This window comes from Oncorhynchus clarkii, chromosome 5, assembly GCF_045791955.1.
Source record: "Oncorhynchus clarkii lewisi isolate Uvic-CL-2024 chromosome 5, UVic_Ocla_1.0, whole genome shotgun sequence".
Classification (NCBI taxonomy): Eukaryota; Metazoa; Chordata; class Actinopteri; order Salmoniformes; family Salmonidae; genus Oncorhynchus; species Oncorhynchus clarkii.
The window spans coordinates 39863556-39888829 of NC_092151.1; the positions used below are offsets into that span (position 1 = coordinate 39863556).

At 45.4% G+C, this 25274-nt stretch overlaps 2 protein-coding genes across 4 annotated transcripts; both read right to left on the reverse strand.

Moving 5' to 3' along the window:
* Positions 1-1077: 1077 nt before the first annotated feature.
* Positions 1078-3832, reverse strand: LOC139408813 (potassium voltage-gated channel subfamily V member 2-like). The gene is made up of 2 exons (XM_071153157.1): positions 2477-3832; positions 1078-1482 (listed from the first exon to the last, which is right to left on the reverse strand). Exons 1-2 carry the CDS (start codon positions 3782-3784, stop codon positions 1174-1176), a joined length of 1617 nt encoding a protein of 538 aa, XP_071009258.1. The 5' UTR covers positions 3785-3832; the 3' UTR covers positions 1078-1173.
* Positions 3833-7493: 3661 nt separating this feature from the next.
* Positions 7494-24117, reverse strand: LOC139408814 (very low-density lipoprotein receptor-like). 3 transcript variants are annotated; one of them, XM_071153158.1, is made up of 20 exons: positions 23779-24117; positions 20213-20332; positions 19027-19149; positions 17335-17457; positions 16789-17160; positions 16358-16480; positions 15858-15980; positions 15298-15417; positions 14978-15103; positions 14416-14587; positions 13731-13955; positions 13508-13626; positions 13244-13383; positions 12674-12815; positions 12112-12261; positions 10862-10924; positions 10279-10320; positions 9702-9782; positions 9265-9434; positions 7494-9021 (listed from the first exon to the last, which is right to left on the reverse strand). In XM_071153158.1, exons 1-20 carry the CDS (start codon positions 23843-23845, stop codon positions 8986-8988), a joined length of 2637 nt encoding a protein of 878 aa, XP_071009259.1. In that variant the 5' UTR covers positions 23846-24117; the 3' UTR covers positions 7494-8985. The 3 variants fall into 3 exon arrangements, with proteins under 3 accessions (XP_071009259.1, XP_071009260.1, XP_071009261.1); XM_071153159.1 differs by lacking the exons at positions 10279-10320; positions 10862-10924 and having other exon boundaries at positions 7502-9021; positions 23779-24077; XM_071153160.1 differs by lacking the exons at positions 7494-9021; positions 9265-9434; positions 9702-9782; positions 10279-10320; positions 10862-10924 and adding an exon at positions 11519-11655 and having other exon boundaries at positions 23779-24077.
* Between the last annotated feature and the right edge of the window lie 1157 nt (positions 24118-25274).

The following is a 25274-nucleotide window of genomic DNA, read 5'->3' on the forward strand; positions in this document are numbered from 1 at the left end:
CATATCTACCCTCTCATTGGCTAGAATGGTCCCACCTGATCTCGCCTCCCCTGCCTTCTGTCTTTGAGGAAATGTATTTCCATTGTTAGAGCGGTCACTTGACTATCTTGTCAATATAATAGACAATCTTTGGAGAGTACTTGAGGTTTTCCAAATATGCATAAAGAACATTCAATATCACTGTGACCTACTCTTTTTTTAAATGTTCAAGCTAGAGCAGAAACATTGCAAGCTGTTCCATATAAAGGGAAGATCCAATCTTACACAGATTCCCATACAAGGGGGGAGGGGCTGAGTATTTAACCTGTCTGTAGATTCCTCCAGCGTTTCTTATTTCAGACTGTCCCCACCAGCCCCGGAGGGAGGTCGGGTACGGTAGTGATTTGATTGGAAGGGAATGGCGTGGTATAAAAATGTCAAATATGCATTTCAAAGGCCTTGTTTCTTCTGTAGGAATTAATTGTTTCTAAACCTCAAATGTAACTGAAGGAGAATTTCAACATGGTAAAGGGAAAACACATTAAGAATTAATAACGTACATTATATATTTCTTTGTCTGCAGTATTTTTGCTACAATGCAAGGTTGCCCTCCACTCCGTGGGAGCATTAAAATTCAAGCATGTAATTTCATAGAATCTCAGAATGCTTGGCAATGCTGAAATCTATGCAAGCAATAGCCTGAAATCAACCAGTTATACAGTAAACATAAGCCTTGTTTATACCTGGTACTGACTTGCGTCCTTTGTCCTGATCTTGTCCACATTCTATTTGTGCTCACACTTTCAGAAATGTGTCTACACATGGTTTTAATGTCTCTCATCCATCCACTGTCTGCATTGTGACCAGATTTCTTGGTCCCCCTCTGTATGTAAATTATTTGACAACTATTCTTTCATAATGACGATTTAAATGTTTTCATTGTCCATATCGGTCTACACTTGTAAGTGTGCCTGACAACCTCAGGAGGTAGTCAGGAAGATCTGATGACAATCGGATCACATTGCATATTTTAATAGTCTACACGGAAAATGTGGGCACAATCAGAATATGGACAAGATCAGGATAAAGGATGCAGTTTAGGGGCCGCTTTACGGGACTAGAGATGCATAGTAACTCCAGCTCCCTTGGAACCCCACTTGGTAGAAATAATTTCATGCTGTCACAGCAGATCTGTTAATTGAATGGAAAGTCTCCCATAGAGCTCTGAGAACATTCACCAGTGTGTTTATGGACTGCATCGTCACAGCATTTGGTAAACTTCCTGGCCGCCCTCTTGGCGAACCTGACCTTGCCCCGAGCCTTCAGTGTGGAGCTGTACTCATAAGACTTCAGCTTGGTGTAGTAGTCTGAGAACTTGTTGTACAGGATGGAGATGGGCATGCCGTTCAGAATGATCCCAAAGGAGATGCAGGCGAAGGCAAACAGCCGGCCCAGGATGGTCTCTGGAAACATGTCTCCATAGCACACAGTAGAGATGCTCACCTGAGGGAGGGAGAAGGCCAATGGTCATGTTATCTGTGAAGATTAACCGAGTCGCTACTGAGCTTGCTAACATTTCCAGGAAGTTACAACTTGGACTCAGATTCAACTCGCAGTGTATAGCAGTTTTAACTTTGCTTTGCAATCTGAGCCCCGAGTTGACCCTTCGTGATATGTGTGTCACTGTGCTTACTAGAGGCCTTGGAGGAGGCCGAGGAGAGCCCATGTGAAAAGCTTTATTAGGAGGGCGAGTGACGTAGTTCGTTTCTGGGGATATATTCGACCTCCGTCTGAAGGCTCTTTTGAAGCATTGTTTAATGGAATTACAGAACTAAGGCACTAGGTGGGTCTACAGTCAAATTACATACGACAGATCAATTGCCATGTCATCTTGTTCCATTAAATAAGGTGGAAGTGCCTCAAGGGAAATCCCTAAATGCCTCCCCTGGCAGTGAGAGGGAACCGGAGTCCAGCCCTCTTCAATACCATTGTATCTATTAGGCAATGGAAAATAGCTTCCACATCTGCTGAGTCAGCCCTAATGAAACAAGATCAAGACGTCAGGGCAGGACAGGCTATTGGCAATGTGAAGGTGTCTCTTAAAGGTAACCGTGATAATAGGCTACTGTACTTGACAAGTGTGTGATGAAGATATCTATTTCTGGCAGCATGTTCGTAATTAAGGCCAACTTTAGTTCTAGGTGGAATTGAATTGTCATATCAGAATCTGCAGGTAAGAATGAATCAATGTTGCTCCATGCTGTGTAAAACCCAATTGTGTGTGTGTGTTTAACAGTACCACATAGTCACATAGAAAGATACTCAGCACTGAGCAAGGTCAGAATGTGCTGAATAATGATAGTCCAGAATTTCCTGTGATATTGTAATAATACACAGTACAAACATTTCCAAATAACTAAACAAATCAATGAAGGTAATGCAATAATATTAAGCAAATTACTTATAATGACCAATGAAATAGAATGGGGTGACTTACAGCTGCCCACCACCATGCGTGAGGGATGCTTGTGAAGTTGGTCTGATGGACATCATGCTCCACCGTGTACACCATGGCAGAGAAGGTGAGGATTCCCATGGCGATGAAAAGGAATAGGCAGCCCACCTGCTGGTAGCACTGGCGCAGCGTGAAGCCGAATGCTCTCAGCCCCGTAGAGTGGCGTGCCAGCTTCAAGATACGGAAGATCCTCATCAAACGCATGATTCTCAGCACCTGGCCCAATTTGCCCACCCGGCCTACCGTCTCGATGTCTTGGTGCTTCCCGTAGTCGTCGTTCTCGAAGCACTCCAGCACCAGCTGCAGGTAGAGGGGAAAGATGGCAATCAGGTCCACCCCGTTCAGGACGCTTTTCCCGAAGCGTCGCAGGTCCGGTGTGGACACCAGACGCAGCAGGTACTCCATGGTGAAGAAAGCGATGCAGAAGGTTTCCACATGCTCCCCGTAGGTCTTCCCGCTCAGCTGTCCCGTGGGGGTGTTGTACTGCATCTCCTCCACCGTGTTCAGCGTCATGGCCACCAGGGACACCAGCACGAAGAAGCTGGAAGCCAGAGCCATGAGCTTGGCGGTGACGGAGGAGAAGGGCTTCTCCATCAGGTTCCAGATGATCCAACGTATCTGGCCAAACGCCATGCCGTGGAACAGGTCCTCATTCTCTTCCATTTCCACCTCGGCCTCCAGCTCCCGCTGGATCTTCAGCTGCTCATTAAGTTCATCCTGGCGCTCCTCAAAAGAGATGCGGCAGCAGCGGTGTGTGTTCTTGATCCTGACGCCCCAATAGTTGATCTCCTCCAGGAAGTTCCTGGGACACAGCTCGTCCTTGATCCAGAGGACACCCGTCCGGTAGAAGTTGAAGATGCTGTGGAAGATGTCCGGGTCCCTGTCGAAGAAAAACTTGTTGTTTTGGACAACATAGTCATCACACAGGTCCAGCTTTCTGTTGTGGTCTGTGCATGTCGCCAGGCGTCCGATCCTGGTCTTGGGATACTTGGCAGCAACCCTGTATGAGATCTGATACTCCTTCCCACCTACGTTGATGTTCAGCATGTAGTTCTTCACAAGAGAGGAGAGACCTCTTGTTGGGGAGGCCATTACAACATCTTCCTCGTTTTCGTACTCTGCATAGATGTCGTAGATGTCTCGTCTGAGCTCTTGCATGGAGTTCCATTGTTTCACCAAGTTGTTCTGGGTGAGGGGAACATTGTAGTCCTCCTCTGGGTCCTTGTATGTGGGGCCTGTCCCCCCCACTTTGTAGTTGGGGAAAAGGCTCCGTCTCCTATTCTTGAGCATTCTGGAGTCCTGTGCTGGGACCTGGTCAGACACGCCGGCTCACTGAGGGGCGTGGAGGCATTACCACAGGTCTAATACCCTCTCCTGAGTCACCCACAGCAGTATACCAGCAGAAAGAAACAACCCTGACCGTCTAATGTTGCTGACTGAGGATCTGGGTGCTTAAAGATTTAAATACTATTATCCTCTTCCAGTCGCTTTCCCCTCCACCCTGACGTCTTCCATTTGCCTGACATTCACAGATCAAATTGCCTAGCCACAGCAGGGGACACACTGTGCTGTATTATAGACCATTACTGACCTCCTGGTTGGTAGTAAAACATAAACAACATTTAAAGGTGAGGATGCAGCATAAATCCAGTTTGTTTCAATGATTCTAGCACTATCCCGTCTTATGTCATCTAATAGAAATGTCTTAACAGAAACTGACAGAAGTCCTAAGGAAATCTTTCCGGTCATAGCTCATGTGATGTGTTTTCATCTACATGCAGCTACTAATAGTCTTAAAACCCCTGGCTTATGTGGAGTATTATAATCCTAGAGGCATGATAAAATACGATAACACACGCCTAATGTCTACTGGCATTAACATGCAGAGCAGGACAACTCCAGTTTAGATGTGGCCTGCTGCCCGCTGCACTGTATGGTACTAACTCATTGCTTACCACCAAGAGGCACCAACCACTTTCTCTCATTGCAAATAACTAAACAATGGCAAATTCCTACGGCCCAATGCCGCGGGAAGTAGGGGTGCTGAGGGTGCCGCAGAGCCCCCTGAAAATCGGAATAAAAATATATATACTTTTTTTTTTTAAAGGCAGTACGCTGGGCCTTTACAAGCCCTGTGTTAACGGACCAATATAGCATCTGTCGCACAGGCACTTGTTTTTTATTCAGCAGCGCCCTCAACAGAAAAATCCCCGTGGCTATGGTACTCTTGTCACTTTGCTGTGACCCTTTAATCCAATCTGGTGCAAGCAAACTAGTTAAAAGTGCTCTGAAGTAACCTGTCCTCCTAGCCTTTGTGTAAACTCTGTTTCAACTACGCTCGTTGTGGGCTTAATCCAGTTAACCTTTTTGACTCTACACAGCATATTGTACTGCACTCTGTAATGAGGGACCCTGGGCATCTTTTTTTGTTGTGTTTTTCAGAGTCAGTAGAAAGGCCTCTTTAACAACCGTTCCACAGGTGCATGTTCATTAATTGTTTATGGTTCATTGAACAAGCATGGGAAACAGTGTTTAAACCCTTTACAATGAAGATCTGTGAAGTTATTTGGATTTTAACTAATTATCTTTGAAAGACAGGGTCAGTTATTTTTTTTGCCAAGTTTGTGTTTTGTGATAAAACAAAAGGTGTGGTTGAATTTATTCTGCCACTGTGTCTTCTTATTATCTTTGCCTTTAGGCCTATATATCACAGTCGCAAGGCAAATGAATTGACAGATTATAGAGCAAACAATGCTATTATTGCATCACATAGGTTGTATTATGGCTTTTGGGGGAAGGGGGGCTTGGCTTCCCCAGTGATTTTACCCACGCACCACTACTGGATCTTCAGGTCAGAAAGTCAGAGCTCTAGAAAGAGCCCAGAGTTCCCGAGTTGGTTGACCGTTCAAAACTATTTTTCCCAGTTGTCTTGAACCCACTGAAGTCGGAAATCTGAGATTACCCAGTTTCCTGTTGTTTTGAATGCAGCATTAATGCTCAGAGGAAGACGGCAGGGTATTCACTTTAAGTCAGGAACCAAAACTCCTCCGTAGGGACCCATGAATGCATTCAGTCACATGACAGCTCGATCAGCTGTTTCGATTTCACTTACTCGCATGTCAACTGAGCCAGGATCACGTTCAAATGGGGATTGGGAAGTAGGTCCCAAAATGCTCTTCTAAGTGTTGAGGCTCTGTGCAGGCCAGTCAATTTCTTCCACACCGATCTCAACAAACCATTTCATTATGGACCTCGCTTTGTGCATTAGGGCATTGTCGTGCTGAAACAGGAATGGGCCTTCCCCAAACTGTTGCCACAAAGTTGGAAGCACAGAATCGTCTATGCTGTAGCGTTAAGATTTCATTAAGATTTCCCTTCACTGGACCTAAGGGGCCGAGCTTGAATCATGGAAAAACAGCCCCAGACCATTATTCCTCCACCAAACTTTACAGTTGGCACTTTGCATTGGGACAGGTAGCATTCTCCTGCTATCCGCCAAACCCAGATTTGTCTGCCAGATGGTGAAGCGTGATTCATTACCCCAGAGAAGGCCTTTCCACTGCTCCAGAGTCCAATGGCGGCGAGCTTTACTCCACTCCAGCCGACGCTTGCCATGTAAACCCATTTCTTGAAGCTCCCGACAAACAGTTACTGTGCTGACGTTGCTTCCAGAGGCAGTTTGGAACTCGGTAGTGAGTGTTGCAACCGAGGACAGGTGATTTTTACGCACTACGTGAGCTTGTGAGGCCTACCCCTTCACGGCTGAGCCGTTGTTGCTCCTAGACATCTCCACTTCACAGTAACAGCACTTAAAGTTCACCGGGGCAGCTCTAGCAGGGAAGACATTTGACAAACTGACCTGTTGGAAAGGTGACATTCTACTGTATAATGGTGCCACGTTGAAAGTCACTGAGCTCCTCATCAAGGCCATTCTACTGCCAATGTTTGCTATGGAGACTGCATGGCTGTGTGCTCGATTTTATACACCGGTTAGCAACGGGTTTGGCTGAAACGGCAGAATCCAGTGTATATACTGAAAAAATAAACACGCTACAATTTCAAAGTTTTCATAAGGAAATCAATCAATTGAAATAAATTAGGCCCTAATCTATGGATTTCACGACTGGGAATACAGATACCTTTAAAAAAGGTAGAGGTGTGGATCAGAAAACCAGTCAGTGTCTGGTGTGACCCCCATTTGACTCATGCAGCGCGACACATCTCCTTCACGTTGATCATACTGTTGTCCCACTCAATGGCTGTGCGAAGTTGCTGGATATTTGCGTGAACTGGAACACAGTCGTACACGTCGATCCAGAGCATCCCAAACATACTCAATGGGTGACCTGTCTGGTGAGTATGCAGACCATGGAAGAACTTGGACATTTTCAGCTTCTGGGAATTGTGTACAGATCCTTATGGACATGGGGCCCATGCATTATCATACTGAAACATGTGATGGCAGCGGATGAATGGCATGCAATGGGCCTCAGGATTTCGTCACGTTATCTCTGTGCATTCACATTGCCATCGATAATGTCAATGGTGTTCGTTGCTTATGCTTGCCCAAACCATAACCCCTAACACCACCATTGAGCACTGTCAAAGTTGGGAACAAACCGCTCACCCACATGACGCCATACACGTGGTCTGCAGTTGTGACCGGTTGGAAGTACTGCCAAATTTCCTTAAGACGTCGAGGCGGCTTAAGATAGAAATTAACATTCAATTCTCTGGCAACAGTTCTAGTGGACATTCCTTCAGTCACCATGACAAGTGCACGCTCCCTCAACTTGAGACGTGACAAAATTGCACATTTAAGAGTGGCCTTTTGTCCCCAGCACAAGATGCACCTGTGTAATCATGCTGTTTAAATCAGTTTCTTGATAATGGATTATCTTGGCAAAGGAGAAGAGCTCACTAACAGCTTTTTGTGCGTATGGAGAACATTGAGCTGAAATAAGAGATGGCATTAAACATGGGACCAACACTTTCCATGTGCATTCATTTTTGTTCAGTATATATTTATTTAGAAAGTGTATTTTAATGCCCTACTTTTGAATAGTTAAACATTTCCTATTTTAGTATCTGTACATGAGCTTATGTCCTCAAGTATGTACATCAGGAAAGGCAGTTTGACAAACCTCTGCAGCATTACAATTTCATGAAAAATACCTTTGGGCATGTCTATTAGGCAGAAATCTACATTTTACCCTAACAGTCAAGAGGTTTACTTGGATTATGATATCCTGTAGATCAAAACAATCCATATTGCCATCTGCAATTGTTATATCAGGCACAACTATGCATATGTTAATGCAGTTGAGACTGTCAATCATTACAATGGTGAAATAATGCACTCTCGAAAAGCTACTAGGGCCACTATCTTAGACCAACAAATGACTAGGTTGCACTCAGATTCTCTACCAAACTCCAGAAGTTGGTACATTTGTACTCTTTCCCCCCCCCCCCCCCCATTTAAAAATCATTGGTTTATAGTGCATGCATGACATCCTCAGACCAGTCAATTCCTTTTTGAATTAACGAGGGGAATGTATGCTTTGGGAGAAAGGAGGAGATTCAGAATGTACCCCTAAATAGTGGTACAGGGAAAGTCAAGCAGTGGCTTTTTGAATGACTTACGGGTCTTCCGGAAATGTGTAAAATGAAAGTCTTGTTTCATCTTAAGTGTTTGCAAATCATTTTATTCACGACACAGCATTTAGTCCCCCTGCACATGGCTAAAAAAAGTCACAGCAACGGCACAAACATACAAAATAGTTTAACAAATTCAGTTTTAAATACATGTTACCCTACCCTGGTACTATGCCCAACCATAGCAAAAATGTATTTCAGTCAAATGTATACAATCTTATTTACAGCAGACCATTTGATCAAAGTGCTTCAGTCCTGATTCTGTTCTTAGGGGAAGAGGGTTTATGTACAATGTTTTACAAATGCTGTAGTAACATGACCTTCCTTAGCTCTCATCTTCCCAGCACAGAATCACACAAAAAAAGCTTTATAAGAATGTGCTTCTGGAGATAATGTTCATAAGAAACGTACATATTTTAAGACAGTACTGCCTAAAATATGCTTTTCATAAATATTCAGAGAAACATGTCCAGTAGGGGACTGAAGGTTAGAACCAGTATCGCGCCCTGCATGGCCTCACTTCAAAGGACGACCAGTGTACTGAACCTAGACGCAAGGTCGCACGTAGTAGAATCTTTGAAATGTTTTGGGGCTAAGGGGGAAGGAGTGGGGATATAAGAGGCCAAGCCCCCAAAATCCCTTGCCACTTTGGACACACTTGGTGTGAGTAGGACAATTCATACATCATTCACACAACTAATGACAAACATCCCCCCAGAAAACACAACTTAATGCACTTCAGAAGGCATCTGGTTGTAGCTCTGTTAAAGAAGCAAAGGTCGTTGGCATGGAGACCAAAGGTAGAAGAAACCGACGGGGTTCACTTGGCAGATTGGTTATGACAAGTCATCTTCTGTATTCACAACTGATATCTGGAAGGAAGACAAAAACACAATGGAAAGTGGACCTTCACAGGCAGAGAATCTAAACAATTTACCAATTGAGGGCTAAAGTAGTCTGGCTACTAGCAACAATGAATGGGATTTCCCTCTTAGGGGACAGTCTGCAAGTAAACGTAAGGTGATAAGTCACAATGCAAAAAGGGATTGGAAGTTCACACAATCAAGTAGTTAATTACAGAAGTGAACACGCGACTGATTAAGGAGACTACTTACTGCTGGGTAGGTGTGGCCTATATTGGAGGAGTGCCTGCTGATATCAATGTTGAGGTCGTCTTCGGTGGTTTTCAGGTACACTGGATTGTCAAAGTTCATGCTCTTTTTATTCTTCAGCTGCCAGTTACGCCACATCAAGTAGCCTCCTGCAGCAGCCATGGCCAGGAACACTGGGGACAGGAGCCAAAAGTGGGATCAACAAGCCATACTGTAGTTTAATATCCAGCTAGCCAGAGCCAAGGTTACAGTGGCGGTGCAATTCAATGGTAACCTGAATAAATCACCACAGCCAATCAACAACTACTATAACTAGGAAAAACCATTGAAGTATTGCTCACCCACCCACTTATCATACAGTTGAGTGTCCTTTAAAAAGTATGAGTCATCGACAGCTGCAGGAGAGAGATGCGGGATGGGGCAGTGACAGCGGTACTTACACACAGGGAGTATAACCCAGGCAGCTGCAGATCCTCTAGCTGTAGAGTCCACCTCACGGATGGATGTACTGACGTTGGCTTCTACAACAAAAAAAAGTTAGTCTGAATGAGAGTCGGTCCTTTGAGGGACCACGTAAACACAGAACCATACTGGTTCGTGTCGCTATTAGTCTGTATTTTAGGGTAACCAATAATCACGGTGTACCAAGAATAACCTTGAGGGCCTAAAGTACAATAGACGCAACTGGTCATGGAAATAATACTTATAGGAAATGGAACATAGGTGATATGAGAGTTGGTAGTGACATGACTTGCAAACAAGTTGGTGAATGGAAGGGGGGGGGGGGGGGGCAGAGAGAACCAGCTTTTTCTTCTTCCCTGCCTGTCTGCCAATAGGGTGGCTCTGATCCCTCTGGCAACCCCCTGGTGGGCAGCTGGGCTCTGGAACATTATGTGGCCATCAGGAGCTGGCAAGAACAGGCTGACGGACCAGTAATTTGGCACAAATCACAGTCTAAGGAAAACTACCACTTCTTTTCACCAAGGGCTCAATCAGGGAAGGAGAACTGGGGCTTACCAGCAGGGACAGGTTGGGGGACAACTTTTGGCACCGTGATCACTTTGAACAAAAAAAAAACTGAGATCAGTGCAACAAAGGCATCTTACAGAAACAAAAAAAAGGCCTAAACAAATGACTTAAAAAGCAGGCTAATCAAATAAATCCACTACAGATAAAATGCTATATTTGTTACTTTAATTGTGGTCCTTAATTATGCATGCATCCACTGGTTAATTGTAGACGTCACTTAAATCTACCGATTAACATTCCTGGGTGGATGGCATTAATAGCTACTTCCAAAATGTACTTTGACAGTACAGGAATGTCTAACACTCCAGACATCTTGACTGACCAACTTCCCCATCACCACCTCACACCGCCCCAATAGAAGGCTGAAAGCGTAGGCTAATCACCATGACGATGGGTAGCACAGGGAAGCCAGACCAGAGTCATCCAAGAGTAAAATTAAAATCATTGACATCTTTTAACTAAGAGCCCAAAAGGCCATGAAACTAGACTACTGGGTCCTGAGTCATGGCTATAGCCAGGACACGCATGCAGCCCCAGCCGCACATGGCATGCGGGCGGTTGACATCTTTACCTTGGGGGTCAGTGGGACGTATTAGAGCTTTCCCATCATCCTTTGAGGGAGTAGAAGGGCTCACTGTCATAAGAGAACAAAGTATTGTAACGCTTTGGCAAAACTTCAATCACAGCTTCACATTCTGACTACAGTTGCATGTTACCATGCAGCTTTTTCATGTTACTTTGTCACAAATTAATTCCTAGCGGAAAAACAGGAAAGCGGAGCAACGCGAAGCACAGAAGCGTTTGAAAAACAATGTGCAGAAGTGATCCAAAATTACTAGAGGGAAATCAAATCAATTTTCTATACTACTGTCCAGCTAACCATAGAGCCTTGTTCAATTGCCAAAGGAATTGGCGACAAAAAGCAGGAAATGTTAAGGCCTATATTACTCTATGGTAGTGCAAAATCTGAAGGCTGCTCATGTAGGATTATGAGCGGCATGAATGAAATGAAGCAGGAGAGACGATTAGATCAGACAAAATATTATCCGCACTTGACTTTTAACTGAGCCTAAATTACCACAAGAAATAATCTTTATTCATTGATCATTTAATAAAGATCTTTATTAAATTAAGCGCATAGACTACACTGCATGACAAGTATAACAGTATTTTAGGCGATAGATCTTGGTTAATGGCAGTGAGGTGCAAAGCCTGAGCTTTCCCCGCTAGTACCCTCACTAAGCAAATCCGACCCCTTTGTCTCATGCAAATGAAAAGCGTCAAGCACACCGTCTATATCCTAGCATTCCATCAATTACCAGGCAAGACAGTTACCTTCTATTTGGGTAGAAAACATGTTGCTTTCTGGATCAAATCTAAAAAAAGCAGTATATAAAGCATTCAAGTGACAGGAGTCCCTCTAATTGGCCCCTACAATAACCCCCTGTCCCCTCCGCACCCCGGGTGGTTCATTAAATCAAACTGCTTTTAAAAAGCGTAGTGCCATCTCAACTATATTCCCAAACATCAGTGGCTTTGAGAGGGGAAGAAAAAGCAGCAGAGGCTTTTAGAAGGGCAGTTGGGATGAAGCAGAAGACAGGCAGTTGGGATGAAGCAGAAGACAGGCAAACAGAGGGCCAGACAGCCTGGCTACAGCGGTCAGGCTTCACAAGCAACACAGAGGGGAAAGAAATGCTTGGGTGACAGAATGGGAGTTAAAGGCCTCTAAAGAGAGAGGGCTCGTACAAAAAAAAAAACACGGCATCACAGCACAGTTTAACCCCTCACTGCCCAACCGGATGTTAACGGTAAGGTACTTGCCTGGTCGACAGTGAAGGCCGTTTGAAGCGAGCGTCTGGCCTTTAGGACACACGCACGTGTATTTGGGGGAGTATTTGTTGATCTGTGGAGCTGGCAGGCACATGTAGGCACAGCCACCGTTCTGAGCCTTCTCATTGCACCAGTTTGTCCCTGTGTGGAATCAAAATGGAGGGAACCAGTTAGCCACTGCCTGTGCCCCATACTTCTAGGATACATTACGTGAAGAACTACGCTACTTTGCCTTAAAAACGCAGATCAATCTAGTCACACCTACATGGCAGCATTTTGATGTCCTAAAATATCCTAGTCAGAGTGTTTTTTTTTAAAGCATTTAGAGAGGCTAGCCAGTTAGGGAAAGGTCAAAAACAAGGATCCTGCCATGCACTATCTAACGGTTACAAGGGTCAATGGAGTTGACTGAAGACGGTTACATATGAGTGTGGAGCTGTGAATTTCACAGAGGCAGCAAACACAGCCCTCTCTCCCTGTGATCTAGGCTAACTAACATAGCCTGATCACTGGGGCTTGGGAGAGAGAGAGGGCTAACATCTGGCAGCCTTACCAGGCAGCTGGATTAGCTCGTGGTAAACAATGATGTCCTGTGGCTCGTTCAGATTGCTTGCGAGGGTAATCACATCAGAGCCTGTGAACTTGTTTGCTCCGTAGATTGCCTCGTTCTCCCCATCTGTCCAAAACACTCGATCCTGAAACAAAACCAGTCACACACTAAACCCCAGAGCAGATGCCAGTAGAAATGGCTTGGGACCTATGCTTCAGAGAAGGAAAGACTTTAAGACACCGAACAGATATTTATTCTAACAGTAATTCTGTCAAATGCCACCAGGGGTAAATGCCGTTGATCCCCACACGGAGAAAATCATGGGGTTTACAGAAAACCAGTTATGGTGAAACCAACTAATCACTTTGAACAGAGATTTAGCAAATTACCAATTATGAATGTCAATAAAAGCATGCGTTTGCTGGGTAGCATTAACACGAGAAGCAATCCAATTGTAGACGCAAAACTACAATCTGTCAATTACCCTGCCAGTGTATTAGTTATAGGAAGTAGCTTTCGCACACTCATATACACACACATTTCACCACCCTCACAGCGCATCGAGAGCCATACCTCAAACACAGTGACAGCGAAGGGGTGAGCCAGGTATCCTGGGGACTGGAGCACTTTCCTCCGGTTGTCTCCGTTCAGGTCGACACTAGAGAGCATGTGCAACTTTGAGTCCACCCAATACAGTCTACTCTTGATCAGGTCTAAGGGAAGGAAATGAATACACATCACACCCTGTCGCCGTCAAATCAATTGAACCTGCTCAAAGGGTAAATGCACATGAGGTATAATGCAGTGACGGGCCAATCAGAATCCAGCTTCACCCACCCAGGGTGATGCCATTGGGCCACTGAATATCAGTCTCGACCAGGACCTGCCTGTCAACCCCGTTCATGCCCGACTTCTCAATCTTAGCTGGTTCACCCCAATCTGACCAGTACAAGAATCTAGAACACGGGCAGAGAGGAGATCAAATCGTTATGAGGGTCCAGAAAGGTGTAAGCATTCAGGAACAGAAATGCAGAACCCCCATTAAATACAGTAACTTTACCCAGAGAGTGGATCAACAGCGACGGACGCAGGCTCTTTCAAACCGCTGTCAAAGAGAACTTTCCGTTTGGTGCCGATGAAGTTGGCCACAGCTATGGTCTTGGTACCGAGGTCTGACCAGTAGATGTTCTTGTAGATCCAGTCAACGGCGATCCCCACTGGTGTCTGGACGTTATCTATCACCTTCACATGACTTCCTACATCTCCTCGCTTATCCAACACCGTGCTGGAAAGACAAGGGATTGAGAAACATCTGTGCTCGGTTTGAAGTTACTCATTGAGCCAAAAAGAGATGTAGTTTGTAGGGTTGAACGGTTTACTGCTGGGAAGTATAGTGAACATTTGCTCAGTGAACTTTGGCCCTGGTTACCATGTAAAACTGATTTCATACGTCTGTCAGAAACCAGTGATAACAGGTCAAGGTGAACACAGACTCCATGATAATAGACCATCTATGGGCTGAGACTTAATCGCATGTGGGCGTGACGAGACCCATAGCTACCTGAAGATGGGACCCATAGCTACCTGAAGATGGGACCCATAGCTACCTGAAGATGGGACCCATAGCTACCTGAAGATGGGACCCATAGCTACCTGAAGATGGGACCCATAGCTACCTGAAGATGGGACCCATAGCTACCTGAAGATGGGACCCATAGCTACCTGAAGATGGGACCCATAGCTACCTGAAGATGGCCCTCTGGCTCAGGTCAGCCCAGAAGAGCGTCTGCTGGGTGAAGTCTGCATCCAGTGCCACTGTGTTCCGCAGCTGCTCCACAATCTGCGTGTACTCCCTCCTCTCCAGACCCAGCTTCCGGATGTCCCTCCGGTTAGTGAAGATCAGACAGGGCTCCGTGCCTTGAGGGAGCCACAGACACTCATTCATAATGACGATACAATGTAGCCTTTTAAGTCAGTCCTCATGTCAGAACACTAATCACGAGTCACCGAGTCAGGAATGGCACAAAAAAACATCCCCCCAGCTGGACTTCTCAGATCAAGGTCATTGCAAACTATATCACTGCTTTTCCATTTGAGCTTGGACTACAATAAATAAAATATATAGCAGCTTGAGAAGTCAAACACATTGATCAGGACAGATCGACATGGGGTACCGAGTCCATTGGACCGGATGCCCATTAGTGACGCCGCGTTCCTCTAGCGTGCCAACGTCTGCCTAGGCATCCCTCTGCCATGTGCTCGTGGTGGTACAGCATGGTGTATACACGCCAGGCTGAGCCAACTTACCCACGGCCTTGCACACTCCCGTGGTGGGGTCCATCTGGTAACTGTTGTGGCACTCGCACTTATACCCTCCCTTCAGGTTGATACAGATCTGACTACAGATCCCAGGATTCATACACTCATCGATGTCTGCAGGAAAGGGAAAAACATGAATAGTCACTAACAGTAGGAGGTCAATGAATTTAGTTGTGAATACCAAGTCAAATGTAAGAGATGTAGTACATCTCAATACCCAGTTACAAACGTCAGCTGAAAACACCTTTCTTTCGCATGAGAGTTAATATCAAATAGTGTATGGGTTAATGATTAGATATGGCTCCTACCCCCGCAGGTTTTACGGTCTATGAGCTGCAGTCCAGGGGTGCAGTCACACTCGTAGCCAATCACCATGTCCCTGCACATGTGGGAGCAGCCGCCATTGTTCAGCAGACACTCGTTCAGGTCTGAGACGGGAACAGCAGAACAGTGGTTACTCATGCCCTTTATTCACAAACAAAGGCCTGCCTGAAAATCAAATCACATCAGTGGACTGGCGTCGGCTGGCTGAACGATAGCGGACTAATGGGAATCGCTGTAGCGTAGGACGAGTTTGACAAGGACAATACGAGGTATCCGACATGGGACAGGTCAAAAGGGTAAAATGTATATAGTAAGTGGTATACACAAACAGACCGAACACTTGCGTCAACCCCATAATGTTCTGCGGTCTACAACCAGGGCAGTATTGCAACTTGCAAGGCAACCCACTCCAGTGAAAGCACTCATGGCTCTTCATCGTGACTGAACAAGTCACAAGACTACACACACACACTAACTGATCTCATCCTCGCGTCGCTTCTACTGCTTAATTATAAACAGGTTTGGTTCCCGTCCATCCACTTACTGCACTCTTTGATGGGCTCGTCGCTCCAGTCAGGACAGTCCCGGGCCTTGTTGCACACTTTGCTCATCTCGATACACTCGCCACTCCGACACTTGAACCTGTCAGGGCCGTTGCACTGCGTCACTGAGTCGTGAAAGAGAAAGGTGACATTACAAACCGGTGAGGCTGTTAAACAGGTACAGTGACACAATGGAAGTGGGTGTAGGAGATTGAGTCGACCGTCTACAAATGTTGTGGATGTAACCATAGAAACACGGAGTGCTTAATTGCACGTGCAACCAATGCAATTCATGTGACGGCTTGAAGTCAATACTTCCATAATCTCATTGCTGTAATCCTGAATATCAAATTATAGTATTTATTGAGCATATTTTGCCCCAACTCATACAGGAATATCTGAACGCCGACGCAAAAATGACCTTGTTTGTAGAAACGTTCTGTAGTGTAGCAACACCATGTACATTCGTTCGGGACGACATTACTTCTGGTTGAACACTCACAGTTTTTGCAGTTGACTTCGTCGGTGCCATCTGCACAATCACGCAAGCTGTTGCACTGTCTGCTGCCGTGGATACAGGTGCCGTCCTCGCACTTGAACTGGTCTGGCCTGCAGGTACGAACAGCTGGAGAGGAGAGGACACAGACCTGTTACACCATTTAACCCTTAACTCCATTTGCACTCAATACCTACACCACGGTCATAACCATACAAAAAACAGAAACCCATGACAGCTGCTGTGGACACGGAGTATAAAGACAAGCACGTTTATTTTATGGCAATATTGTTTTATTGTAATAGAAGGCTCCATTTATGATCATATGAAAGCAGCGCAATCTGACCTGTGTAGCAAAAAAAAAAAAAAAGTAGCCAAAATAATCGGCTGGCCTGCTGGAACTTGCAGGTGGTCTGATTAAGCCGCGCCACACTTACGACAGTTTTCTTCATCACTGCCGTCCTTGCAGTCAGAGTCTCCGTCACAGCGCCACTTGCGGTGGATGCACTCCCCGGAGCCACACTGCGTCTCGCTGGGTGAACATTTAGCCGGGGGCGTGGGGTGGCGACCACAGCGCTGAGGGGATTCGTCCGATTGGTCCTGGCAATCCACGTCGTCGTCACACACCCAGCTGCCAGGGATACAGGTGGCGTTGCCACACTGAAACTCGCTGGGGCCGCAGGACGACGGGGCGCACTCCTGCTCGTCACTCGTGTCGCCACAGTCGTCCTCGCCGTTGCACACAAAGTTACGGGAGATGCAGCGGCCGCTCGCACAGGTGAACTCCAGCGGGGCGCACGTGATGTTACCTGTGTGAGTGAACAGAGTACTCAGTACTGTGACGCCAATGTAGGAATCAACAACTATGTACTCCTAAATTAACTGTTGCTGCTTGGAGTCATTCAAAAATACACAGTAAGGAAATCCACCTAGCGGTTCGAGGGACACCTCTCGCCCTACGGCTACATGGCAAATAGACTCACCGCAGTTAATTTCATCCTCGCCGTTATCGCAGTCCTTCTCTCCATCACACTTCCAAAAGACCGGGATGCATTGGGTGGACCCGGCGCCACAGCTAAACTCATTCACACGGCAGGTCCTGGTGTCTGCAGGGCACATGGATGGAGAGGGAGTGAATTTATAGACCTTTAGTGCTGCAAGTGTTTGGAATGGGAAATGCTTAACACACAATTCTGCAGGGCGCTGGGCTAGGCTGGCTAATGGAGCACTGAACGATATATTGAGCCGAGCACTGAGTCGACTGCCTCTGACAGCAAACGTAGGCGGTTAGACAAATGTTATACATTTTCAAATCAATTGATCTTGATGTGTTCAACAAGATTAGATTGAGATTAGTGTGTATACACTCCCTCACTTTACAGGGTAGGTACTGTATAGATCAGATTACGAATGCTTCCTTAACTAGGCTGAGAGTCCAGAGCACGTCTTCGAGCCCATTCAAAACTCTTACAAGCCTCTATCTAGTGGCGATTGGCACAACGCCTGTTGGTTAGGAAGCAAACCTAGAGGAATTTAATATTTCAATCAAAGACAAGCCATCAGGAACTGACCTACTAATCATACCATTGAAGCAGAGGAGACAGACGAGTCATGTGTAACAGGGATATAGGAAGGTCTGGTGAGAGTGCTCGCTACCAAAATCAATGAAACTATTTCTGAGGAATGCATGTGAAAGCATGCTGGGCAGTATCAGTCAGAAGAGCTTGTGAAGCATTAGCTCCACATCGGCGAAGAAAACTCATACTGCTCCTAATGTAACATCACACACACAACGGGCTCAGAGAGTAATGTACGACGGCAGATGAACTGACAGACCCGTGTTGGAAATATTCTTAACGTCACATCAAATCAACATTTTATAAAGCCCGTCTTACATCAGCTGATGTCTCAAAGTGCTGTACAGAAACCAAGGCTAAAACCCCCAAAACAGCAAGCAATGCAGGTGTAGAAGCAGCCTCATGTAACCTAATGCACTTTTGGGAGCGAATTGCTTAATAGACAACTGCTTCTAACTAAAGGACAATTTTGGGAGAATTAAGAGTTCCTCAATATTTAAATGTGGTGACTCACATCCTCACACAAACATCACCATGCCTACTGACAGAGCGCTTTTCCGACAGCTGGTCAAACAAACCAGTGACGTCTTGACCTGCACGTACACACAAACCACCCCAAATAGGACTGACACCCTGCTCATTGTGTACTGCAGTGGAATACATTGCTGCTGCCCACATCACTGGGAACAATCCCGTTTGGAACATTAAATGAAGGCTTGTAATGTGGCCACCTGGTCTCTATGCAAGTCGAACTATGCGAGGGTGCACGGAGGACATGCACTTAAAGCAGTATAGCGGAAAGAGCCAGAGTAACCTGATCTAATCTGGATCCAAAGCCATATCCACAAACTGACACAGCTGTTGCATTGGCTGACCGTGGGAGGCACATGGTGAAACTGTGATTAAACGCCCGTGTGAGATTGACAACCTGACCCACTTATTATGGAAGACGCAATTTAACCCAACTTTTCATTATACTGTAAGTGAAGGCAAAACATTCAACATTTATTTTAGACAGGGATACATTTCTCAACTGAATACGAAGATCAGAAGGAAAGGGAGTCCCAATCTGGGGCTGGCTTGTTGCAGGTCACTTACGGCAAACATCCACGCTCTCGTCAGAGCCATCCTCGCAGTCTGGCTCACCGTCGCAGTGCCATCTCTTGGGGACGCATTGGCCATTGCGACAGACAAAATCCACCTCCGCACAGGTCTTACGAACTGCAAAGGCACAGCGGCAGCGAGTGTGTTAGTGATACAGTATGCAAGCGTCAGAATCAGACCACCAAGCAGCAAGTGAAGCATTTTGGTCTTTCAGTGTGAGGACAAAATCCGCCCCAAAGTACCAACCAAAGTATCACAAATAAGAGCCGAAGGTCAGCTCCGGACTAAACCAATATAAGGTTTGACAATGTGCCCTTTAAAATCATAGTCACTATAGTGTATATTTAGTATAGTGGTCTATTTCAGGATTTCCAAATGTGGTTCTGGGGTCCCACTACACAGCTGATTCAAATAATCAAAGCTTGAAGATTAAGTGTTTATTTTCAATCAGCTGTGTAGTGCTAGGACAATAACCAAGAGGTGCACCCAGGGGGCCCTCAGGACAGAGTTTGGGGAAATCCTGGTCTATTGCACTGAGCATAGTATTAGTCAAACAGACCTCCACAATGGCAAAGCACTCACCCTCGCACTCACCCTCCCACATACCCCACCCTATTTTAAGTCACTTCATGTCCACTGTGCTAAAGAGCCTCCTCACAGGCCATTCCTCCTTGTGACTAGATTGCCACCTATTGCCAGAGGCCCCTCTAACTCTTATGGAAGTCCCATCAACATTAATGTCACCAGGGCTGTGTTGGTAATGTATACAGTCAATAGAGGGATCGACGGGCAGAGAGACAAAGGAAACAGATGGGCAGGTAATCCATAGTAACACTAAAGTGGTTATGTCAGCACAGATTTCATCGAGACCGCAACACATCCCTTTCTACAGCAACCTCTTCTTCCCTCCATCCTGCTCCGTCTCATCCCCCATGACCCAGATAGCACAGAAAATCAAGGTGACACTCCGTTTGCCCAGATGGGGCTCGTGGGCGCGTCTCCGTCACGGCCATTTTTAGCTCTCCAGAACCGGCGCCACTTACACCAGGTCATGATAACCCCGGTGGATTCAGACAGCACCAACGGGGCCAAGATTACAAGGGTGGTTTCACAACAGGCTATGCCACTGATTTATCACCGATCTGATGAAATAGTGTGAGAGGCGGTTCGTGCTTCTCACCACAGGTGTGCTCGTCACTGCCGTCGGAGCAGTCCTCATCCCCGTCACACTGCCAGACAGACGGGATGCAGCGGCCATTCCCACACTGGAACTGACTGGGCTCACATTCTGTCTTCGATCCTGTAAGGAACAAGGAAATACTCATTGCACAACAATGTAGAACTGGCGTTTGCGTCCCCAGGCTTCAAGGACTACAACATTCCATCTCGTTCGGCACCAAATTGAAAGTCCTGACCTGGGTCGTGTCTGTAGGACACAGAAACACAAAATAAGCCATCACTACATGCACACATTCAGCCAATCGATGGTTAAGGCAAAATCAAAAGCCAGAGTCAAATTCTAAAATGACTGTCTATGGGGTTAATATTGACAGAGGGAAGAGAGTTCATTTGACGTCAACAATAACCCACTGTGCCCTAGGTACCAGCCAGCCACAGTGAAACACGGCATATGGCTCCTGTATGACAGAGTGGCTGTTGCCAGCCAGCTACGAGCCTGTGCAGAGAGGAGAAAGTACAGCCGGACCATGTCTAATGACCCCCTGCTCCTCAGAGTGTGCCTGAGTGACCTGCTCAGCATGGTACACTTCTGCAGCAGGGAGCTAACAGACCTGTGTGACGGGAGGCCAATACCACCAGCACTAGTCTGCCTGGGACCGACTAGTAATTGTCCTGGGCAGTGGCCAAAGGGTGTCCGAAATGGCACCGTATTGCCTAAATAGCGCACACACTTTTGAACAGACGCCTCGAGTCAAAAGCAGTGCACTAAATATGCAAAAGGGTGCCATTTTCAGACACAGCCATTTTCTAAACAAGCCAGCAGATCAGGCTCTTGAAGGGTAGAATGCCAAAGAACAATCAAGAGGGTCATATAAAGCAGAGCGCTTGCAGTGTGGACATTAGCATAAGTCTCAGGGGCACTACCAAACAAGTGGCTGATATGGGTCCTCATACACACAGGCCTACACATAGTAGAGAGATTACATTAATCAGTGCCACTCATGCCCAAACCGTCCCGTGATAGTTCCAAGGCAAGGACCGGTGTGTAGCAGCAGTGCTCCTAGAGTGGTTCACACTACAGCTAAACCAATGACCCCCCCCCCCCCCCCAAACCGCAACTAGAATAAGGCTGGTCCTGAGGGGCAGGGCATCAAAATGAAATCCCAGGCCAAAATAAATGGAGACTTGCATAATCATACACACTGAGGCTGAATCATGTGAATATTGGTTATTAGTCAACTGTATAGGTCCTACTGCTCGTCTGTTCTATGGAGCAAGGACAGCTCACAGCAGGAGTTACCTCAGATACATCTCTGCTATTGTAACACATTTTGTGCTGCGGTTGCTTCACTGAAAAGCCTGGGGCAGTGGATCTGTTGATTAAAACTTGATAGTAGGCAATAACTTGGACGAATACTGAACAAAAATATAAATGCAACATTTTACTTTCCATAGGAAATCAATCATTTTAAATAAATACTTAAGGCCATAATCTAGGGATTTCACGTGACTGGGAATACAGATATGCATCTGTTTGTCACAGATCCCCCCCCCAAAAGGATCCCTGCATTCAAATTGCCATCGATGAAATGCAATTGTGTTCATTGTCTGTATGCCTGCCCATACCCGCACAGCCACCCTGGGGCACTCAGTTCACAACATTGACATCAGCAAACCGCTTGCCCACACATGGTCTGCGTTTTAGAGGCCAGTTGGACGTACTGCCAAATTCTCTAAAACAATGTTGGAGACTGCTTATGGTAGAGAAATGAACATTCAATTCTCTGGCAACAGCTCTGGTGGACATTCCTGCAGTCACCATGGCAATTGCATGCTCCCTCAACTAGACAATCTTGCGTGACAAAGCTGCACATTTTAGAGTAGCCTTTTATTGTCCACAGCACAAGATGCACCTGTGTAATTATCATGCTGTTTAATCAGCTTCTTGATATGCCACACTTGTCAGGTTGATGAATTCTCTTGGCAAAGGAGAGATGCTGACTAACAGGGGCATAAACATTTGAGAGAAATAAGCTTTTTGTGTGTATGGAAAAAGTCTGGGATCTTATTTCAGCGCATGAAACCAACACTACATGTACACGGATCTAAAATATAAACGCAACATTAGGGAATAAACCCACCAACCAAACTAAAGCAGGCGTACTAACGCCTATTGGCAGCTTGCTGATCGGTCTCATTATTTACCATTTTCAAATTAATTGTAGGCTTCAAGTGTTTGCAATTGTGCAATCATTAATAGCAGAAGGTCTGAAACACTCCAAGGAAATATGTAATTAGTGTTAGATCAATGTCATTGTGAAATGTATGGTTAATACTCAAATAACCAGTTTCCATAATGAAAGCCATAGGGCAAACATTAACTGTTGTAGGTAGGCCTAGCCTACTCTTATTTCATTGTATTATACTTTTAATTGAGTAACAAAAGAGACATTTCAAAAAATATGCGCATCTTTCATTCAGGCCCATTGTCTGCTTTGATTGACAAACTAATTTCCGTTCGCCACAGATTGTGTCCGTCTGTAGTCCCTGTCCGCTGTGGTGGCCTACAGTCTGAAGACAACGCGCTTTTGAGCACTATTGGTCTCAGTATCACAACCAAAATGGAGAATAAAAGCCTTGGTCCTTGGACACAGCTCCATTTTAATTAGGTCAAGGAGAACCTAATTTGCGTATGGTCTCGCTCAATTCACGAAGTGAAAACAATCGGAGATGCAACAACAAAAGCCCCCGACACTAATAAAATGTTATTTTCACGGTGTGGCAAAACATACCCCTTCACGCTCAATGACAAACCTAAACACTTCATAGATGGTCTACATACCGATAGGGTAATACAGACAAGCGCTTAATCGCCAATGCCATGCACTGCAATCCAATAGTCCGCAAATAATAAGTCACCTGTTCTTTATAAATTTGTTCTTTATAAATCCCCCCCCGAAGAGAAGAATGTGGTGTTGCTACGCTGTCCCACTGGCCAGTGTGAAACAACATATCAATCCATTGAAGGCTCGCCCCAATCTTCAGGAATAAATGATCACTGGTGGAACATTCTGTAACCTACAGAGAGCGAATGTTAAAGAGAAGATTCCAAATACATCCCACCCCCCTATATCAGTACTATCGACTTCAGATTCATTGCAACCCAAACCAATTACCCACACTGACCATTTAAAAAAAACGACGGTATATGTTTCTAGTGTAACGACCACGTAGCCTACATAAACACAGGCCTTTTGCCTGGCCGCATTTAAAACGACCGACACCTAAAGACTGAAAGCAATTATTCTGGAGTTTGTCAAACCTAGGCATTTTATTGGAAACGGCAAATGTTGGAATAAAACAATATGCTGAGGGCACTGTGAAAACCCGTCTGCCCGTTTTGTGCCATATTCGTAGAACGAAAGCAAGGTTGAGTATTACATTGCCGCTGTCAGTCCTGTGTAAAGAAACCATAGGCAGGTGTAATGGGCATAACCAACCCGGTGTTGTACCAACACATTGAAATAGACCACAAAACGTTCAGACATGTACAATTAGGCTACGTACCGTGTATAACACCACACTGCTGAAGACATATTGGTAGGATAAGGAGCCCAAGAATAGACGTGACCATTTCGCAGTGTGAGCTGGCCTGGTCGTTCTGCGCGGATATTCACACTGCTACGGATACGACACCTAGCTGGAGAAAACAAAAACCTAGCGCCAACCACGCGCTTTTTATCTCATTTAGGCAACACCGGTCAGGCTCTCCCTCCTCTCAAGCTGGTCATCGAGCTGCAAGCCATGTCCTAATTTACTGATAACATCAACCTGCACCAAACAACCGCGCCAGCAGAGCTGTGTGTGAGCTTTCCCCCCCTCCTTCAAAATGTCATTTTACAAAACAGTAACCCTTTCCCTGCCCACCGGTGATGTTAGGCTATGTGTAATGCTATTCTGATGGGAAGTGTTTCGATACATATGCTATTACAATTCATAACTGTAGCCGAGATGAAAATGTATGTATGATTGTCAAGGGGCAATTGCGGTTAGCTGAGTGATTGATTGACCGATTGATTCCACTAATTGGTTAATTGATTGATTACTAGTCAATCTAGCGTGAGTGGGACATATCACTGGCCAGACTTCATGGGACTGTGGATAAAAAATAAAGGATCTAGCCAATAACAGCACATAACTGCAGTAATTGCAGTCAATTTACAGAGCAATTAAACATACTGTTTGAAAAGTGAAAGAGTGCAATGAAAGCCAGCCATACAGGGGTTAATGTGGACCATTTTTTATGTTTAAGCTACAAGTTTCCGATATCTCCTTCTTGTTATCCATCCACTTGTTTTTATCATGAAGACTATTGGGCAGCTGATGAATCGCCCTGCAACTTGCCTGTTCTGTAATAGTAACGATGTACCAGTAACACAGCTGGAGGCACTTTCTGTCCTAGATTCTGCAGGCATACCAAAACAAAACTGTAATACTGTGCATCATCATGGAATCTCTCTCTCTCTCTTTATCTTTATTTTTCTTTCTTTCCGTCTCCATAATTATAAATCCATAATTTAGTGCTGTTTGAAAACATAAACCCAGCATTTAGTGTTATTTGCAGACTTTGATGTTCAGATATTGTACCGTCGACACGTACACTGAGCATACAACACATTAGGAACATCTGCTCTTTCCATGACCTAGACCAGGTGAATCCAGGTGAAAGATATGATCCCTAATTCATGTCACTTGTTAAATACACTTCAATCAGTGTATATGAATGGGAGGAGACAGGTTAAAGGATTTTTAAGCCTGGATACAATTGAGACATGTATTGTGTATGTGTGCCATTCAGAGGGTGAATGGGCAAGACAAAATATTTAAGTGCCTTTGAACGGGGTATGGTATAGTAGATGCCAAACGTACCGATTTGAGTGTGGGAAGAACTGCAATGCTGCTGGGTTTTTAACGCTCAACAGTTTCCTGTGTGTATCAAGAACGATCCACCAGCCAAAGGACATCCAGCCAACTTGACACAACTGTGGGAAGCATTGGAGTCA

Bases quoted from the DNA above. Each gene is read 5' to 3' on its own strand.
- LOC139408813 (XM_071153157.1), bottom strand. From the start codon at position 3,784: ATGCTCAAGAATAGGAGACGGAGCCTTTTCCCCAACTACAAAGTGGGG. The intron at 1,483-2,476 runs GTAAGTCACCCC...TCCCTCCCTCAG, and splicing joins ACGCATGGTGGTGGGCAGCT to GTGAGCATCTCTACTGTGTG.
- LOC139408814 (XM_071153158.1), bottom strand. From the start codon at position 23,845: ATGGTCACGTCTATTCTTGGGCTCCTTATCCTACCAATATGTCTTCAG. The intron at 13,384-13,507 runs GTGGGTGAAGCT...TCCTTCCCTTAG, and splicing joins GCCCAATGGCATCACCCTGG to ACCTGATCAAGAGTAGACTG. The intron at 12,262-12,673 runs GTAAGGCTGCCA...GATTCCACACAG, and splicing joins CGAGCTAATCCAGCTGCCTG to GGACAAACTGGTGCAATGAG.